The 19,629-nt window shown below is 39.6% G+C and overlaps 1 protein-coding gene across 12 annotated transcripts in view; it reads right to left on the bottom strand.

The window, feature by feature from the left end:
- MTMR3 (myotubularin related protein 3) overlaps nt 1-19,629 on the bottom strand; it is an 85,930-nt gene that overhangs the window by 26,424 nt on the left and 39,877 nt on the right. For all 12 annotated transcript variants that reach the window (XM_040606914.1, XM_040606881.1, XM_040606923.1 and 9 more), the window contains 4 exons: nt 14,225-14,307; nt 9,628-9,794; nt 5,763-5,859; nt 4,154-4,267 (listed from right to left, as the gene is read on the bottom strand). In XM_040606914.1, the coding sequence (XP_040462848.1) occupies nt 4,154-4,267; nt 5,763-5,859; nt 9,628-9,794; nt 14,225-14,307 (461 nt within the window). The remainder of the gene's footprint in view (nt 1-4,153; nt 4,268-5,762; nt 5,860-9,627; nt 9,795-14,224; nt 14,308-19,629) is intronic.

The following is a 19,629-nucleotide window of genomic DNA, read 5'->3' as shown; positions in this document are numbered from 1 at the left end:
GTTACAAAAATTTTAAAATTACAAAATAGGCCATGATATGGTATGTTAAGTATCTTTCGTAGCTCTTTTGTAATTGTTTCATATAAAATTCCTCCATTGAGAGGAAGCAACTGACACGCTGCATTAACTAAACCAAAGGAAAAGTAATCTGAATGCCATGGCACTTTAACCAGGTGCCAGCCAACTGCATGCAAAGGAAAATGTATTTCTGCTGAAATGAATAGCCTTCCAGAAACAGCTCTACAAATATAAAATTAGTTCAGAAAAAAATGCCAATCATTGAAAGGCCACCTAGTTCCCTGCTACACTTGCACAAATAACAAAAGAAAATAAAACATCATTATACATGTAAGAAACCTATTTTGAACACTCAGATAAGCTCATTTATTTTTCCATATGTTCTCCCAGACTTCATTACCACCCGCCTGCAGAATCATTTTCACAGGTTCATAAACAGTCATATTTTCATCTCCATGTTCTTGCCTCCCATTTATACCACAAATAACAAAGAATCATTAGGCCAAAAGTTGAGTTCATTGATAGCTGTGAAGCCCTAACACTCCTAAGCCTGCACAAATACGCAATTTTCAGATGTACCAGCAGAAATCGGCAAACAGTTCTATTTACGGTAATGTTGGAGGCCTGAGGAATCACACTCATTCCAACTGGACTGGCCATGGGAACAAAAAATAGCAAATAGTTTAAGTGTGATTTCGAGGTCCCTAGAGACAGAGCTGGGGATAAGATGCTGTCACTCAGATCTCAGTAACCAAAAAGATTAAAAAAAAATTAAAGCGAACCCTCCACTGCAAACTTCCTAACCCTCCAGAGACAAAGCAACATGCAGCCTCCCTACAGAAACTAAATCACCATTACATAACTATAAAACATTGTATAACTGTAGGACGTATGGTACACCTCTGCACATGCTTAATCTTCCTTGTGTTAAAGCAGCCTTTTGAGTAACAATAAATCCACCAGGTCCTTGTAATTACAAAGACAGGGAGGACTAACGGAGGTTTGAATAGCTCCTCCCAAAGCATTATTTAACTACTAGTGCTTGCAACTAAAAAAACAGTTGCTGCAGCTCATAAATATCATTCAGCATGTATGGTACATAGCAATTTTCTGTTTCCCTTTGCTCCCCGTGCTGGCAAAAATGCTCCTGGCATGGGTAATCACCTTCAGTAGTCAGCAAGACAAAAAGACACCTTCAACACAGCTAATATCCAAGTAGGTTCTCACAAGTTTAGGACACTGTTTGCACAATGTATGAAGTCCTCTCTATCACCTTTCCGCAAAATGCAAAAATTATTCTCCCTAACACTGACTTTCTGGAACCAGGATATGTAAGCTACAAAAACCATGTTACAGGGCAGATTTATCTACATAAATATGTGCCTAGATTGTAAAAAAACTGGAAGCACAGAAAGCTTCCAGCAGCTGGGTTTGAGATTTTTCTAGAAATCTGATCACAGAATAGAAGCAACGCTCCTGACAGTCCAATCTCAACTGAGTATTTCTGAAGCTTGCTTCTGAATTCAGCCCGCTCCACTTTTCAGCCTGTGCATACTGTCATAGCTCTTGAACGCTTCACAAGAGCAGACAATGAGTTTTTTGTTGCCAAGTGTCTGTGTCTCTGGTCTTACCCTGTCCCAGTGTTCAGTATCTGAGACAAGTTATTGGACAAGTTTTAAAAAAATCATTATTTCTTCCTCCCCTTGAGGTAAAACAAAAAGAGCAGATTTAAAAAATGTGATCAATAATAAAACTAATAGTCCCAAAATCATCTTCAACCGAAAAAAAGCTGAATGAACTTTTGTCCCTTTACTCCTCCAAAAGTAAGAAAAAAGATATTTTTATGGCAACATATATACAGAGAAAACTATACATGGTTTTCCAATCATACGGATCATCAACCACTAGCTGATGTGAGTTCTATTAGAGCACAGAATGATGAACTGGTTGTCTTGAAAAATCTACTGATTTATGTCAAGATAAGGAAAAAAACCCGAACAAAAAAAAGAGAAAAAATTTTCTCCCACTGATTTTAAGATTACAAATGAAAAACTATGTGGTGATTTAACATACATAATGTCATCAGAACTGCAGAAAATGGAATGCCAGGGATTAAAGAATTTCAGTCTATGAGGTCTTTTGAACATTTAAATCACTTTCCCATAAATCCCGCAGAATGCAAGCTACACCCAAGAATGCAAAGGAAAGGATTTCCTTCTCCTGTATAGTGCTGACAGAAGGAGGGATGCTTCCCCGTGTTAAGTGTGCTTGCAGTGAGGTGTCCCCCAGTTCTGTGGTGACTGCATAAAAGGCACAAAGTGGCCTGAAATGCAGTGTTCAAAGTTGAACACAAAACCATATATAAATACACCATGCTCTTTCATACACATATATATAAAACATACATACTTCTATGTACTACCATAATAAAACACCTTAAGTCTTAAAAAGATTAGTATATGCTGGAAAGCATTCCTCCCCGCCCCCCAAGCTGAACAGGATGGAGCAATTCCTTAACTACGAAGAAAGAGACTACACTAACCCCTTCATTATTCAGAAGAAAAAGAAGAAAAGATAGAAGGATGTAAAGATAATGGTCTGCTGCCACAAGCTCATTTGTTTGTTCTGCTTTCATAGAACAAGAACTCTTAAGATAGGTAAATAATGTTTTGTGGCCTACTCTTAACTCTTGCACACTTGCTCCTCCAACCCAGGCTGTGTGAATTTGTAACTTTACTGTGCTCTAAATTTAGCTTGCCGCTCCGAGAACAGCTTTTCCTTCCTGTTTAGAAGGAATGGGTGGCTAGGCAGACTTAATGGAATTATCAGTATTCACCATCTTTTAAATCTCTTTGTCATCTGATTTTTTAAAGAGATTTAAAACATTTATGGGAGGATAACTACACCAGGAAAGTGGCCAAGGTATTAAGTGACAGATTCCAGAATATCTGGAAAAGACAGAAGCTGAAATATATTCCTTACTAAAGAAGGTGCCAAAACCCAGTATCTCAGAAAAGCAATTTTGTTGTGAAGAACTTCTGGGCTCAATCTGAGGAAGAGACTGTCTGATTAAAACTACCTGAAATATGTAGATACAGCCAACACATACATTCCTTTTTGATTTGAGGTTTTATCTCCTGTAAATAATTTTGGTATTTGTCCTTGTTTATACTGCAGTCTGATTATTAGCCAGATGAGAATGAGAAAAAAACCCAAAGGAGTACCTAGCCAGAGATACCACTTACCATTTCTTCACCTGTGTTATGTCTTCATCTTACATTTATTAGTTTTCATATTAAAAAAAAAAGAAAATCAATCTTAACTGAGGTGACTGCCCTAGGAATCCTTTGTAGGAGATGCAAATCCTGGGTGGTCCTACAATATGTGTTTGGAATTAAAACCATTACTCCCGCTGAAGAGTGAATGTGTAGTAGGTCTGCCTTACCTCATTTATGGCTTGACAAGGGCCAGTATGTGATGCTGCCTCACGCATTCTTGGGAGTTTTGAATAGGTATAAACCAATACACATACAGGTAGCAAACAGGCCGAACAGGTCATGCTTTGCTGTCAGTTAAATGTAGGTCTGAACATTTTCTCCTACAAGGGCCCCCTTGCCATCCTTGTTTGATATCTAAACTCAGGGTGGTTTGTGTTTTGTTCTGAGGTCCTGTTCTCTACACTCCTTCTGGGATCCTTCTGGAGTGGAAGAGCAGGACCTCACCCCAGACAGAGTCCCAGGGTTGATCAGCTTGATTACTCCTCCACCAGGCAGCACAGAGGGGACTGTGCTTGATGTCGTTGCATCCTCCCAGCCTGGTTCTCCAACTCTACCCTGGCAGGTCCTGGGCCTTCAGGCAGCATCCATCCACATCATGTTAAACAAGCAAAAAATACAGCAAGATGCAAGCCAGACCTCTCTTTACCTTGAATAAATTATAAAAATATTATTTTACAATGTCTTTAACACCTGTGCTAAAGTCTGTCAGGCTCAGCGAGGGGGCATCTGGTGCCCAGAAGAGCCTGAGCATCTTTCATTACAAGCCAAGATTCCCAGTTACAACTTACTTAAGCTTTTATTTGCTAGAACACCGCATTCACAGCCTGGTGAAAACGTTCCACCTGTAAAAGCCTCACCTGTACACAACAGCAGGGATACGCTTCCAGGACCGAAAGCTTGCCACACTCTCTAGCTCTTTATCCGTGATCCAAGCAGGAACTATGATTTCCTGGGGGTAACTACCACACAGCCTGTGAGAAAAGTGGTGCAAAGGGTTGAAAGTAAGTGATACAGAGCAGTTACTTCCCAGAGGATACATACCAATAAGCAGTATAAGCAACCTGAGTTCATCTCAGCAAACTGCCATTTTGTTAATTCCCATTTCAGTGTACTCCTCCTTCGCATATACAAAAAGCACCGTGAACACTGTGGTGCATAAATGCATTTCAGAATTACAAGATTCAAGCTGGTTTCTCAGGAAATTCGCATGTAGGCAATTTTTAACTCCAGATGCTCAAATAAACTGGACCACATTAAAGAAATTCCATGTCTCTCCATGCTAAAGAATGAGCCACTTCATTTCTGGGTCACAACACAGAGAAGCAGAGCAATCCTGGCCCACTGGATTCAACACAGAAAACTTGTGTAAGTGTGGAAAAAGTACACTGGCTAATCCACCCTCACTGAAGGCAAGAATCAGAGTGCACTGGCTTATGCTTGACTGGAACTTTCTTCTACTAAATGCACCTCCTACTCCACAACTTAACTAATAAAGCCATGACTGCCAGTAAGAACAGCGCAAGCAGTCAGTAGTGACTGCAATATATTGCTGAATCATAAACTAGTTCATCCCCAGTCCATCCCCTTAAACAGATGCATTTACTGCGCAAGGACAGAAATGAACACATGTCTAAAACCACTCTATTCAGAAAAAAATACAGCACTCATCCTGAAAAAATGCTCTTTTCTCAAGTGCTGGCCACAAGAAGGAAAGGAGTAGTTTGTGTCATTCTGCTTCCATATTCCATATAAAGCTTTTTTTACTTTTTCTTTAGTATTAAATATGAAAGGGATAGCTATTTTTATTTCCACAGATTTTGAGAGCAAGACAGATAGCTGTTGTCACTGCAAGAGAACTACCAGCTGCAAGTTATTATCCTACAAAGACAGCAATGAAACATGTTTCATCACAAAGTGTTACTGCTGGTTTTGCTCTTATTCGGATTAGGGATGAGCCAGTACACCCTGTCCTACCAACCATGAACAGAACATCACCATCCTCTGCTCCAGCAGCCTGAGAAAAGGAAATTTACCTAAGCTTTCAGGACCACAGAAAGCATCTTATTTTCAGGATCTACAAGCTTAACTTTTCCAAACCAACTTTAACACAAGTCTTTGTCGTAAGATAGAAAATAAGACACAATAAAAAAATGTTTTTTAAAAGTTCAAACTCTGCTCTTTGCTCAAGTTTCCCTTTCTTCCTTCAGAATGCTTATTCTCTAAGAAGTCTTCCAGCAAGAACACCAAAATCTGGTTATTTCTAAGCCTACAAAAATTGTAGCAGCTAATAAAATATTAACTACTACTTTAAAAGCCCATTTTTTCCTATAAAACAACAAAACGCGTAACTCTAATTGTCCCTTATTAGGAACTGTAGAACTTGGAAAAAGTTCCAGTAATCTGCTGTAACAAAACTGGTGTTATGAGATGCCATTTGGCTGCGAATCAGCAGCCCACATAACTTACTTGTACTTCTCATTGATGTTGGAAATCCTCCAGGCATTGTTCATATCAAAACCCATCCGCTCCACTTCATTTTTAAACCTTGAAGTTACATGTTCTCCTGGTTATCAAAAGCAGAGACACAAAATAAATATGAAACAAGAAGTAAGCTTCCTACCTTTCAAAACAGTCGGAGAAAACCACCACTGCAACTCGTACTTATTAAAAACTGAAAGAGAAAGGAATAGTCCAACAACACCATCTACATCTCAACTTATTTTGAAAATCTCTATCAGGAGAACCACAGCTTGCACTGATGGTTCTCTCTGGTCAACTTTTCACAAATGTCAAAGTCCATCAAGGACTTTTTCTCTGAAATTACCACCTTCCGTAAATCCATATGAGAAACAGTAATGCTGCAAACCAGAACCAAGCACGTCAGCAAAATCAATTTAGATCCACCACCAGTCCTAGCTGGAAAACTCTAGTAGTTTTTCTTTTCTGAAGTTCAGAATTTTGTATCAATGAGAAAAACGTGAAGCTCTGGTCTGACTGATACATGAAGGGGTAATATATGGAATGTGGTCTGGGATCTTGGGCAATCTCCATTTAGTATGCAATTTCAGCCACAGGTTTCCCGTATGACTGTAGGAAAGTCCTGCAATTTAAGCCGTGTCTCTGTTTTTCCACTTGCTAACTGGAATTTATTCCTCCGTGAATCACATGGAGATATGAAGATAAATGATTGTTTGACACAAATATCAGTCACAGGATCCTCACAGATTCCTGGATTAATATATTAAAGGAACTGGAAAGAGCTGCGTTTATTTCCTAGACACTTTTTTTAAAAGTATCAAAACACAATTGAAAAATATGCAATGGCAATAAAGAAGAATTTTTCTGATAGACAGAAAATGTAGAGATTTAGAAGGTACTCAATCAACAGGCAGAAGAGAATAATGTACAAAATTTCCAGGTTCACTGAGCTAAGAAATGTGATAAATTTAACGAGCATGTGAGCAACATTAGATAAAATGATTCTGAAAGTCTGTCCATTGCTTGTCTCTTTAAATTACTGTATCATTAAATCATGAGGCAGAGCATCACCCAACAGAAGGAAAAAAAAAATCTGTTAAAAATTAAAAGTATTACATCTTTCCATTAAGTATTTCAGAAAACCCTTAAAGTCTTTCAATACCTGAGATACATATTTATCTCAAAGATGTAAATGTGCATGTCTGAAACAATTTTTTATGTGACATTACAGAACAATTAGAGAGAAATATAGGCAAATTAAGAATAAAGATAGCAGCCTAACTACAGCACTTAATTAACTGTAAAAGAAAAGCTATAATGTTATTCATTCCTACAGGTCAGATCATACACTGAAAATGCTACTCTGCAAATCTAGACCTGCTTTACAATATGGGCAACGTGCAAGAGATCTGCATAATGAAATTATTTTTCTTATGCTTTTTGAAAAGTAAAATGTGAGAATGACACTGTGTGCAAATGAAAAATATTCACACTCTGACCTCACTGACCTTCATCACTTAGTCGCTTTACATCATGCCACTGGTACAACAGTATCATAAAAAGAAATAGTTCTGCCTCTTGTGCCATGCATTTTCTGCAGAAGGCTAGTATCATATCACACAGACACTGTAGTTCTGCGCTACCTTCCCTATTGCCAGATCAATTAGACTGGAGCTTGCCAAGAATTTCCCGCTTCTCATGTGAAATCTGCATGAGCTTGAGTTTATTTGAGTAGGTGGCTGGAAGATTATATAGACCCGCTGTTTCTAGCCCCAGTTTTACAAAAGCTGGATGGCTCCATAGAGATTGCAGCTCTGTGAGGAGCTCTTTGGTTGGTTGTCAAGTGCACAGGTGAAACTGGAACAATACATTCCAGCCAGACAACGACCTCAGTCATGTTCTTCCTTAGCGGTGACTTTTTTATTCTAAAAGAAAAAAAAGCCCTTTTATTGGAACAGCAGCATGCTCTTCAAGCACTGAGGATGGGCTTCATCACCAGCTGCTTTGAACAATGGTCATTAAAACTTGTGCTATGTCCATATGGATTTTTCTGCATAGCAAATGAGAATACTAGAAATATCCCCAATCACTGATGCTGCATACTGCTAGTGGGTTTTAAAAGAAACACATAAAATTACATGAAAATGAAATATTCTGTTTGATTCCTCCCTCTTAATTTTTCAGCTACTGTGCATGTCACGAAAGGATCGGCTTTCCTCTGCAAAATAAGATTCTACCTTAACATTTTGTCCATTGCTCCTGAAATGCTGGTATTTTAAGAGGCATTTTGAGCCAAGATGGAAAATATTTTCAAGGCATCCCATCAATTCTCAAAATCAGAGAAAAAGCAAGCTATACATTTTGTGGACTTGTGCCTTCTGACATTAAAAGCTCATCAGTTATTATGTCCCATTACATACATTGATGACAACTTATATTTTCCCCCAGAAACGGATAGATTTTGAAGCAATTAAGTATTTTTGCCCATACCTACCAAATACTGGGCTCCTTGGTGTAAAAAAATAAATATAAATGTCTTGGGATTAACTTCTTCAATTACATTCCATAGATCTATTTCAACTATAATTCAACTCTTAGAAGGAGAGTACCTACCGCCAAGCTACAGGAAAGAAAATTATTTGATAGACATACATACCAAAAAAAATGCAATTACTAGAAGTTAATAAAAAGGTAAATGCTGCTTCTTATCCTAACCCAGTGTTAGGCTGAAGCCTGTCTGTTTCAGTGAGGAAGAGAAAAGAACTACAAGGAGACTTCACAAGCCATCTACGTGTCTGCTATCTTCCAGCTCCTGATTTTAGTCAGGAGGGAAAAGACTTGACTATAAAATTCGACTCTGAGGATTTTTTTGCCTTTTTAGTTCTTGCCTTTTTTGCCTTTAGTAACTGCTAACAAAGTGTGTGAAGTGCAGAAACAAGAACTAGAACCAAGGAGCACCTCCTGCCACTTGTGTGCTAGCTGTTGACTGTCCTCCCTCAGGTACCAAAAAAGTGACAGCTTTTGCTCAGCCCCAGACTGGCTTTAGTAGTAAGGATACGATCACACTAACATTCCCTCAACCTGGTAACTGGGATGCTTTTCTCAGACAGGTGAATTGTGAGTGAAGAGAGCCTCAGATTGTAAAGGACCGGGAACACAGATTTCCTTATCTTCAAACAAGTACTATAACCACAAGCATCCCAATTTTTAGCTTATATTTACTTGAGGGCTTCTAAAAACTTTCCAGCAAGGATGATATCTCACTAAAATAGGTTGCTGTCTTGCAGCTGTGAATGAACCTCAGGAACAGCTAAGGGACTTCCTTCTCCTTCACCTGCTCCTCAACTTCTATGTTGAAGACCACCGTTCTAGACAAAAAATGTGGGCACAATCAATAAGAAAATATTTTAGACTGAAAGTTGCTGGTATGATGAGCAAACCATTATTAGTATTATACATGACTGACTAAATCAAATCCACCACAACAATTTCCTTGGGATATTGAGATGCTGCTTTGCATACTGATCCCAAAGTAGCTATGATGGGAGCTAATCCTAAGACAGAACAGAACTCAGACTGTGCGGTAGAGACAAGCAAGGCAATAAAGGACACCTTGCTCTAAGCAAAGTTATACCATTACCTGTATAATTACCACATACAGGATATTCACCAGCTAGCGAAGAAGTGAAAGAACTTACATACAAAAACAAGTCCATGCTGAAATTTTCCAGGTTCAGTTTACAGCAACACAGACTGAATTTGTTTATAACTTTTTTGGAAAGTTCTGGATTTCAGCAAACAGGCAGTTAACAGTCAGTGCATTTGTGACGATCCCCACAGTGTTCCCACATACCTGGCCGACACAAATCCCCATGCTGTTCCTTTTCACTAGCATATACCTCCATACACCAAGCGTGATAGGCAAATGAGAAAAGGTCTTCTATCTTCGAAGGAGGGCGGATGGCATTGTTCAGTCGCTTAAGCCAGTCTTGACACTGCTCAAAAGTAGAAAACTGACACCTGGCCCAGAAACAAACATTTAACTATTAATTTTCAGTAAAAGATGCCAGAATATAAGATCTGACAGGCTGACTATGAAAACACTTATGAAAGCAAAAAGTGAGAACAAACATAACTTAGTTCTGTTTCTATGCACATTCTAATAGGTAGTAAAAATGAAAAATTTTGCATATCAGTAAAGAAATACGCACTTAGGAAGTCAAAATAAGTTGTAAGCATAAAAGCAATGTTCTGTGATTGTGGATAAACCAGTGGTATGCCCTACTAGTCCTGAATGAGGGAAATGTTTATGCATATACTATATGCTATTTGCTATATATATATATACACACTATATACTATTTAATATAAAACCAAGGACAGTATCACCGAGTTCAGTCTGCAACTTTCACACAAAGACAGGAGAGTGTTACAGTGACTTGCTGACTGGTGGTGTCAGATGGAAATTCACAAAACTATCACATACATTATAATGTATGCATTGTATTCCTGTAAACAAAAATACATTTTTCATCAGACATAGGAGACATATCCACTTGATATCACTTAACTTGTGAATAATGAGGACAAACTCCAGTATCTGAAATCCTACATTACCCCCCTATCTCATACGCTAAGATTCTCTCTCTGGCCTTGGTCTGAAGCACATACAATGTTTTTGAGACTGAGCTTTGCCAAACATTAGACTAGCAACTACAACTAGCAAGAACATTCCCTGCACAGAAAAAAAGTATGTCTCAAAGCGGTATGTTAAAATTATATTAGCTTGTCTTTTCAAAGAGGATTTCTGCACACTTTAAAATAAAAGGGTGGAAATAAGATCAGTGATTTATTTTGCTCTGACAGATTTATTCAAGATTTTATAGTTATAAAATATTCACCAAGTATTTAGGTTCTGCTCTGTCTGTGTTCTACTGCATTCATGGTTAACGATAGCATCTGTATTCTCTAAGGGCAGGATTTATTACCCCTACCTGCGAATACCTAAAAGTCAGTCAGTGGAAGGAAAAAAAACTTGTCCAACTCACGAAACATGTCTAAATAGCTGCGAGGAACTGCAGCCTGCAGGTGTTTATTTCCCATCACCAACTATAAAGCAAACTGGGACTAATGGCTTAGACTGGATAATTCTCTATTAAATATCCATATCCAGAGAAGATACACCTCACCCTAAAGATCCCATTTTCTTCCTAAATTCCTTTAGTGTTGCAAATCAGTACTATCTTCACTTGAGCCCTATTATTCAAAACACACACTGCTTTGTTAATGAAAAAGAACGTGAACAAGTTCTAAATCTGGTATCTGAGCCCCGTACTTCATGATCTTCCAACAGCCAGTGTCACCAAGTACTGATTCTCAGAGATGCAATTTTGAAGGGATATTCATAAGGAAGGGCATAAATACAAATAATTTGTATTCACTTTGCAACAGAAGAGAAATAGCAAATTAATGTAGAGAAGAAGCGTGGTTTTTTTAAATGTCAAGAGCTACATGTTAAGAGGCAGTAAAATATTTAATTTTAATTAAACTAAATATTACTTCTAAAGTAGAATCATAGAATCCTTTAGGTTGGAAAAGTACTTTGAGATCATCCAGCTGGATGTAACTCCATTCACTGCCACTCTTTGGGCTCAGCTGCCCAGCCAGTTTTTTACCCAGCGATCAGCACACCTGCCCAAGCCACGAGCAGCCAGTTTCTCCTGGAGAATGCTGCGAGAAACAGTGTCAAAGGCTTTACTAAATTCTAGGTAAACAATATCCACAGCCCTTCCTTCATCCACTAAGCAGGTCACCTTGTCATAGAAGGAGATCAGGTTCGTCAAGTGGGACATGCCTTCATAAATGCATGCTGGCCGGGCCTGATCACCTGTACGTGCTGCATGATGGCACTCGGGATGGGCTGCTCCGTAACTTTCCCTGGCACTGAGGTCTGGCTGACAGGCCCGTAAGTTGCCCAGATCCTCCTTCCTGCCCTTCTTGTAGATGGGCTAACCTCCAGTCTTCTGGGAGCTCTCCAGTTAGCCAAGACTGCTGACAAAAGATGGACAGCAGCTGGGCAAGCTTCTCTGCCAGCTCCCTCAGTACCCTTGGGTGGATCCCATCTGGCCTCATAGACTTGTGCATGTCTAAGTGGTGTAGCAGGTCACTGACCATTTCCCCTGGATTATGGGGGCTTCACTCTACTCCCTGTCCCCATCTTCCAGCTCAGAGAGCTGGGTACCTGGAGAACAAATGGTCTTGCTATTCAAGACAGAGGCAAAGGCAGCATTAAGTACCTCAGCCTTTTCCTCATCCTTTGTCACCATGTTTCTCCCTGCATCCAATAAAAAACGGAGATTCTCCTTAGCCCTCCTTTTGTTGCTAATGTATTTATAGAAACATGTTTTTATGGTCTTTTATGGCAGTAGCCAGATTAAGCTCTAGCTGGGTTTGACCCTTCTAATTTTCTCCCTGAATAACCTTGTAACATCCCGGTAGTCCTCCTGAGTTGCATGCCCCTTCTTCCAAAGGTCATAAACTCTCCTTTTTTTTTTCCCCTGCGTTCCTGGCTCTGTTCAGCCAGGCTGGCTGTCTTCCCTGCTGGCTCGTCTTTCGGCACATGGGGACAGCCTGCTCCTGTGCCTTTAAGATTTCCTTCTTGAAGAATGTCCAGCTGTTCTGGACTCCTTTGCCCTGAAGGGCTGCCTCCCAAGGGACTCCGTCAACCAGGCTCCTAAACAGAGCAGTCTGCCCTCTGGAAGTCCAAGGCAGCAGTTTTGCTGACCCCCTCCTTACTTCTCTGAGAATCAGTAACTCATCATTTTGTGATCGTTGTGCCCAAGAGGGCCTCCAAACATCAACATGACCGACAAGTCCTCTGCTCACAAACAGGTCCAGTGAGGTGCTTTTCCCAGCTGGCTCACTGACCAGCTGTGTCAGGAAGTTATCTTCCACATACTGCAGGAACCTCCCGGACTGTTTCTCCTCCACTGTGCTGTATTTCCAGCGGACATCTGGTAAGTTTAAGTCGTGTGTCCCCCTGTCCTCCCCGAGAACGAGGGCTAGTGATTGTGCAACTTCTCCCAGCCGCTTATAGAATATTTTGTCTGCCTCTTCATCCTGGTTGGGTGGGCTGTAACAGACTCCCACCACAATACCTGCCTTGTTGGCCACCCATCTGATTCTTACCCCAAAAACACTCAACCCTACCTATCATTACCAAAATTAGGCTCTAGACAATCAAAACACTCCCTAACATACAGGGCTAGCCCACCAGCTCTATCTACCTTGCCTATCCCTTCTGAAGAGTTTACAGCCATCCATTGCAGCAGTCCGGTTGTGCGAGTCATCCCACTGTGTTTCCATGAGGGCAACTACATCATAGTTCTCCTGCTGCACACCAGCTTCCACCTCCTCCTGTTTGCTGCCCACACTGCATGCACTGGTGTAGATACACCTCAGTTGGGCTACTGATCCCACCACCTTCTAGGGGGAAGAAGGCCCAGTTCCTACGTGACCATTCCCAGGTGCTTCTGTGGTTTCTAACACATCAGTAATCCTCATCAGTCCTCGTCAAAATACAGCATTTCAGGAAGCAGCTGGCCTGTTAAACATTCTGAGTGCTCAGATATGACTGGGGCTCATTTCATTATACAAAAGGTACTGCCAGCAAACATTTAATCAAAAAAGAAATGCTCCTTTCTTGTTAATTGCAGTTTATAGATCAAAATTAATTTCTGCAGCGGAAAAGTAGGAAATAGCTGTAGCTCAGGCTCAGTAGCTCTGAGACTCCTGGGGCAGACTCTGAAGTCTGCTGAAGGGCAGACACAAACAAAAATTCCCTTCCACATGATGCTGTCTACTGGGTTACAGAGCAGGTTGCTGACCTGGCTTTACTTTATTCCCTTAGCTTCTTTTCCAGTAGGCTACTACGTCTTAATGCTAGCAACTGTACCCTCACAGCTGTTAAAAATGCAGGGCAGCTGATGCTATCCAGACTGAGGGTTTCATGTAGAACTGCACAAGCCCACACCTTAACCCCCCAAATCCCAAAGCTTGATTAAATACTCTTCCAAGAAGCATGTGTTTCAGTGGTTTTATCTAGTTCTGTATCTCGTACCTAATTGAAGCAATACATTATAACTGATTGTAAGGCAGGGAAAATGCAGTGAGACTGAAATTCATTTCAGAATAAAATCAAGATCAGCCACTTGGGCTCAGACCAAGGTTTGCTGTTATATTGTATCACAGCAAGCAAAAATGCAGCTCATCTTGCTCCCATCCCCTTTACAAAAATGCCCAGCTATCATACGCAAAATCAGACAAAAGAAAGTATTTTAAGGGAAAGTAAATCCACTAAGTAAGAAAAAACATTTACTTAAAATGTCACAGCTGTCCATAGCACATGGAATGCAAGGCTACCCCCCATTTAACATTCAGCTTATTCATACCTTATAACCTTGCAGTCTTTGCAAGTCAAATGAAGTTGAAATATATCACGGCACTCAACACTTTCTATAAGCTGCAATGGAACCTGCAATTAAAAAGATTACATAATTTTATTTCAAACAGTACTAACACTGTAATTTGTTTGCCTATCTCAAAGATTTATTGTAGGACTACATGAAGTCTGAGAAGAGAGAGAGAAAACCAAAGAAAACTATGTGTAACAGCTTCAGCAGCTCTGAGGTATGGTACCATATATGAGTAGTTCCAGCTCTACTGCTGTATAGTCCAAAAATCTTAAGGGATCACATGAAAACAGCTGAGAAGACTACAGCACGCTGGTGACAAATGTGAAGGCAGAAAAAGCAGCAGAAACCCACAAGCTCCTATCTCATGGAAGCATCTTTCTCTCTTAGAGGTCCCAACCCAGGGAATCTAATTTTAGCTGTTGGTGTAAAACAATAAACTGCTAAGCAAGATCCACCTTAACAGACTGCTGCAGTCTAGATCCTTTTATATGGAAATATCCCAGGTAAAACCATTTGGCCCGTTCAGACCAACAGTCCTGACCAAAGCAGCCATACTGGCGAGTAATAATGCTGATTCATTCATTTTTAAAGGTATAGTTATATGCACTTATGTTTTATGGCACATGTAACTAGCAGAAGCTTGATCAGGCAAAACATGTAAGCACATGCAAGTACTTTTAAAGATAAGAAGAAACCACAAGATGAATATATTAGTCTGTGTTAATATTGTTGGACCTTTACCTGAGACAGGCAAATGTCCATTACAGTCTTAAATGAATAAAAGTTAGTATCTAACTATCTCTTATGTAACTGTCTGAATTCCAAACACAGAGAATTTAGCTACTACCTACAATAAACACAATGCATAAAACTGTTTGAATTGTTTATGAAATCATATTGAACATTACACAAGGCAAGAAAACCTTTGCAATCCTTCAGCACAAAGGCTATCAGAGAAATATTCAAATATTCTTTTACCATCTTTGCCATCAGAGGAGTATGACCCAATAGTTTAAGTTCTGGCTTGGGGCTTACAAGATGTGGCTGTAAGACCCTGCTCTGCTACTGCCTTTCCATAGGACTCCAGGCAAGTCCTTGAAGGTCACCTCCAATCAAGGATCTGGGCTGAGGAATCAAGAGAGCTGCTACTGAGGCACCACAAAGCTTAAAAAGTACCCAATTTCAGTGCAATGAAAAAAGGAAATTGAACTAAAAACAGTAGGCAAAAGAAAGAGATGTCTCAGAAATACAATCCACAAGAAAACTTACTCTGAGCATGAAGATGCCTAGAGAAAGCTAATCATGAATGCTGTGCCCAGGAGAGCGATCAAAACTCTCCATATCTATTGGGAAGGCAGGCACGCAGCCCACAGCTGCACCTCATGTTTCCCCACCAACTCAAAAGTTGGCATCCAGAATCTTCTTCTGACTGCAAAAGCTCAAATAATTGCCTAGAGCTCACAATCCCCAAAATACAACAGGCAGGTATGGTCTTAATATGCATCCTTTATCCTTGTCAGACCACAACTGAGCAGCAGAGCAGCAGTGCTGGACTCTCCTAGGCTGGAGAAAGTACTAATTCTCATCCCCTCATGAGCAGTGAGGCTGGTACAGATAGGTCATTCTTTCTTCCTTTTGTTGTAACTGGGCCATTAAAGAACACAAAAGAAAACTAGAAAAGTGGTGTCTGAATCGAACAGCCCAGTAGTTTGGGTATACAAATAAAGCTGGAACTTAAATTGTGGTCCTTGTTTTCAGTATTATTACTGTTTTAAAAATCTGTGGTAGTCTAGTATAACTTCCCTAACTAGCAATGTGAAACGGCACATGAAATAAGGATTCCCTCCTGTGAGGTAAGCCCTCTATTTGCCTTTCTTAAGCTCAAACTGACTGCAGTCACCAGCAGAGAGTAAGTACAGTGAAGATGCTGACAGACGGAGACACCAATGTAACAGAGTATTTGAATGAATTACAGGCAAGATTAGATGTAGTGTTGCTATAGTTAGTATTTTTCACTGCTAATTTCTTCCATGCCTCCTCCTCCTTGACTCCAGTCTGCAAGGTAGATAAATTGTTGTGATAGTTTTGTCTAATAAATTAAGGGACTAGAAAGGACCTCAGACTGGAGAATCTTCCATTCTTCCTGACTGGACAGCCTCACATACACCCAATAAATTATTTAAATCTACCATTGACTTACATGGCACCAACACAGAAAGTAATGTACCTTTCCCTAACTAGAAGACTTGCTTTGTTATCCAAATGCTTTGTCTGTTAATATATTTTTTCCCCCAAAACCCTTTTTAATTGCATTTTTTCCCATGTTCATCTTCATTTAAGCAGCTTTTCACCTTGCTGCCTCCTGCCAGCAGTCTGGTTCTGGCTCCTTTTCCTCCTGTCTGCACTCTAATGACATACTAAGTATTCTTCTACTCCTGCATTATTCTTAATTCCTTTCTTTCAAAGTCACTCTTTGTTCTATGCCCTTTCAATTTACCCTCTGCTCAACAGCCATTCTTTTTTTCTCTTGACAGTCTACATGCAGCTCACCATCTATTTCCTTAGAATCTGCCAGTTTTTCTTCAGGGCAACCTTCATATCAATCTTTTTAATTTTCTTTTCCGGTCATAAAAATCTGTCCTCTGATCCTCTTGCATTTTCAATCTCCTTCCTGTCCATTATTCTTCCCCCAGTAAAACTCTAAAATTATCTGCTTTCATTCCCCACTTCTCCACTGATAACCTTCCATTTCCATTGTTATGTTTTTCAGGCTGCTTGCATGCAGCAAGTCAGACACCCAGTGCAGTTTGCTTGCTCTTGAAAGAGTCATCAATTCTATTTGCAGGCACTTCACCATATAATAATGGCTATCGAAATAAAGCAGTGGAGAAGCAATCATGTCTGCTTTTGTAAGAATAAACATACATTGTTATCCAAGGCCAATCATATTGCATTATAGAGCACTAGAGCATCGTGCTCTTGAACTATTTGTCTCTTGACTGTCTCTTCTTTAGAAATTATCTCATTTTAAACAATAGCAACATTCTACAACTCAAGCTTTTGCTTTTTGAAACATTTTAAAATTATTATTTTAATTACTGGAACTGTCTGTTATCTAGCAGCAGTACAAGATATACTTAGAGAAACATACCTCTGTAGCTAGAAAAGGCAGCAGTTACGGTTACACTGCTGAAACAACCCACCCCATGGCTCAGTCCTCGCCCACAGCACCAAGTGGTCATGCGGTGGACCATGGCCAGGCTGCTAAAAGCCAGCCCCTTTGTCAGTGACTATGCTATTTACCCTACCCTGTATACCATTTGGCCTGAGTCTTTCCAGGACACCACGTCACACCCAGGGCCATGAGCTGTAATTAGTACTTTCTTCTTGTTTTCCCAGTTCAGAGCCTGAAATAATGTTAGGGTTATGTTACAGACTGGACGCTTTAAGCAGTACAAGGCCAAGGCTATGTGCTATATGCCCAGAAGCACAGAGTAAAATGACATATGGAGGAACTGAGGATGCAAGGTCAGCTTATGTGGTCTGCAAGGAGCCTCCTAGCTGGAGGGAGCTGCAACCCTCCCAGGTATGACCTTGTTCATATAACCTACAAGGAGTACCTGAAGAAAATTTTTCTTTTCATTACAATTAATCACACTTAGTTTTTGTCTTGAAGGCAACCATTTAGTCCCCTTGTCTGCTTTCACAATTAACATGCAATGTGAACAATTTGAGTATCGGGACCTGAGAACAAAACAAGGACTAAGTGTACTGTTCAGCACAGATGAACCACAACTGTGCTACATATATAAGGAAGATAACATACCATTTTTCCATTAAAGGCCAAGCAAGGGAAAGCTCATACCAAAACTTACTTAATCACTAAGACTGAAATTCTCCCTTCATCTCGTCATCCTGATTTTTTTTTTTCAAACTATATCCAAATTGTACTATTTGAAAGAGAGTACATACAAGTTTGTGGTTTGTTAAACTACACTAAAACTGCAATTCTCCCATAAATGCAATTGGCTTATATAGAGAAAAATGATTAGTAAGAAACACTCACCAGCTGCAAAGTTTGAAATTTTCTTAAGGAAAGCCAATCAATAGAGATTGGCATGGGAACCAAACTTCCCATGTGCACCGAGAGATCACTGTTGAGTCTGCATTTTTATCCCATGGATAAATGTAAGTCAACACTTTTGAATGTCATAATCCCTCCAATTTCTGCATGGTCTACTGGATCTTTTGTTTCTGCATTTAAAACACCATGTTCCTACTATTACTGTGATCTAGGAAATTATTTATGGAAAAGATGTACGCGTACAGCTGTTTTCTGCAATGTTGCAATGTGAGCATTATCAACTTTTAAATGTATTTATTTTCAAGCACAGGTGCAGCAAGTGATCTACCAGCATTGTGCTACTTACTGAGGTTTCACAAGCATCATTCTGACAGCCAGTCTATTGAATTGTAAACAAAAAGAGAACAGTGAGGTAAAAAAAGACAAAGATCAGGAATCCATTTTTAACGGGATTCCATTCCCTTCAAGCAGTAGCCTTTAATAAGGGGAAAGTAGTTGATGTGCATAGTGCTTCCTCTGGAGACCATTTTTGCCACGAGAATATCCCATCTACTTCAAGAAGAAATGCCTGCACAAAACCTGTGAATTTCCCACATTCACATGGGGAATCAATTTATTTTACAAGTACTATAATGCAGATATTTGCCAAGAATCTTCCTTCTTACACAGAAGTATTTCTCTCTGCTGAGGTGTCAAGGTCATTAGCGTGGTTGGACTTAGGATAGTGATTCTTATGAAAATCACTTAAAAGAATTAAAACCCCCAATCCTCACATTAACAAACATTTAAACTTTTTTAAAAGGTCATACAGGTGTTTTATGAACAGCTCTAACAATATAAAAACAGTAGGAAAATTATTCTGAAGATTTAACTTAGAAAATCACCATCTGATCAATAATTTTGATCAGCAATATCCAAAGTGATCTTACTCCAAAATTCAACAATTTAAATATGGTTCTTAATTACTACAAGTATGTTCTATCCTCAAAGATATTCCAAATCCTGTTCCGCATTGGATTCCAGTAGAGTTCATACTATGTCATTAGTGATGGTCATACATGGTTACTAAAGAATAATCTATATTCTGCTCTACCTCATACACTATCTAATTGAATCTTACTGGTTAATGATGAAATATGAAGCAGGACTAACAACCTTGGAGATATCAAAGTGAGAGGGCAGAATACTGCATACGAAAAACAGGGAAGCAAAGTTAACTTGGTAACATTGACAAACTTTTATGGACTCTTTCCTGAACACAAATATTATTATTTAAGAAAACAACAATTCGTTACTG

The sequence above is a fragment of the Falco naumanni genome, chromosome 1, assembly GCF_017639655.2.
Source record: "Falco naumanni isolate bFalNau1 chromosome 1, bFalNau1.pat, whole genome shotgun sequence".
Classification (NCBI taxonomy): domain Eukaryota; kingdom Metazoa; phylum Chordata; class Aves; order Falconiformes; family Falconidae; genus Falco; species Falco naumanni.
Note: the sequence above shows the minus strand (reverse complement) of the source record. Positions and strands in the feature narration are given on the sequence as shown.